Below are 1,294 nucleotides of genomic sequence, written 5' to 3' on the forward strand. Positions count from 1 at the left end.
GGGACCGGCCCGAACCCCCCTTCTCCCGGCCGAGGCCCCCGGTCGCCGCCGGTAACGGGCTCCCCCTCGCAGAGACGGAGCGGCTGCTGGGCCGCGGCCCCGGCTACGGCACGGTGGAGCCGCCGGCCGAGGAGGAGGAGGAGGAAGAGCTGCGCCGCCGCCTCAAGTACTTCTTCATGAGCCCCTGCGACAAGTACCGCGCCCGCGGGCGGCGGCCCGTCAAGCTGGGGYTGCAGCTCGCCAAGATCCTCCTCGTCACCGTGCAGGTACCGGCGGCACCGGGGGGCGCCGGGGGGGCTGTCTTGAGCTTGGGGACACTGGGCATAGGGACATGGGGACACTATGGAGCACAGGGACACCAGGGCTTGGGGACACTGGGGAGCACTGGGGATGGGGACACTGGGGCACTGGGCATAGGGACATGGGGACACTGGGGAGCTTGGGGACACTGGGGAGCACTGGGCATGGTGACACTGGGGTGCGAGGACACTGGGAGCACTGGGCATAGGGACACGGGGACACCGTGGAGTACAGCGTCAACAGGGCATGGGGACGCTGGGGAGCACTGGGGCACAGGGACATAGGGGCGCGAGGACACTGAGGCATGGGGACATAGGGACACGGGGACACCGTGGAGCACAGCGTCAACAGGGCATGGGGACACTGGGGAGCACTGGACACCGGGCATAGGGATATGGGGACACCATGGAGCACTGGGACACCAGGGCTTGGGGACACTGGGGAGCACTGGGCATGGTGACACTGGGGCACTGGGCATAGGGACATGGGGACACTGGGGAGCTTGGGGGCCCTGGGCATGGTGACACTGGGGTGCGAGGACACTGGGAGCACTGGGCATAGGGACACGGGGACACCATGGAGCACAGCGTCAACAGGGCATGGGGACACTGGGGAGCACTGGGGCACAGGGACATAGGGGCATGAGGACACTGAGGCATGGGGACATGGCATTGGGGAGCACAGGGACACCAGGGCTTGTGGACACTGGGGAGCACTGGGCATGGGGACAGTGGGGCACTGAGCACGGGGGACATGGGGGCACCAGGGAGCTCAGGGACACCAGGGCAGGGGGGCACCAGGGCACAGGGACAGTGGGGAGCACTGGGCATGGGGACACCTGGGAGCACCAGCCTGGGGGACACTTGAGCATGGGGACACCAGGGTGGGGAGTAGAGGGACGCTGGAGCGTGGGGGGACACTTGAGCACGGGGACACCGGGGACCCTGTGGGGGGACACTGGGAAGCACAGGGCATGGGGACACTGAGGCACTTG

General features: G+C 68.1%; 2 protein-coding genes across 2 annotated transcripts in view; both read left to right on the plus strand.

Moving 5' to 3' along the window:
• Window positions 1–55, plus strand: part of LOC112960551 (cytochrome P450 4F22) — a 6,748-nt gene extending 6,693 nt beyond the window's left edge. Inside the window, exon 13 of the mRNA XM_026054932.1 lies at window positions 35–55. Within this exon, the coding sequence (XP_025910717.1) occupies window positions 35–55 (21 nt within the window). The remainder of the gene's footprint in view (window positions 1–34) is intronic.
• MCOLN1 (mucolipin 1) overlaps window positions 27–1,294 on the plus strand; it is a 7,490-nt gene continuing 6,222 nt past the window's right edge. The window contains exon 1 of the mRNA XM_026054946.1: window positions 27–266. Within this exon, the coding sequence (XP_025910731.1) occupies window positions 177–266 (90 nt within the window). The 5' untranslated portion in view covers window positions 27–176. The remainder of the gene's footprint in view (window positions 267–1,294) is intronic.

Source organism: Apteryx rowi, unplaced genomic scaffold, assembly GCF_003343035.1.
Source record: "Apteryx rowi isolate R43461 unplaced genomic scaffold, aptRow1 scaffold_975, whole genome shotgun sequence".
NCBI classification, from domain to species: Eukaryota; Metazoa; Chordata; class Aves; order Apterygiformes; family Apterygidae; genus Apteryx; species Apteryx rowi.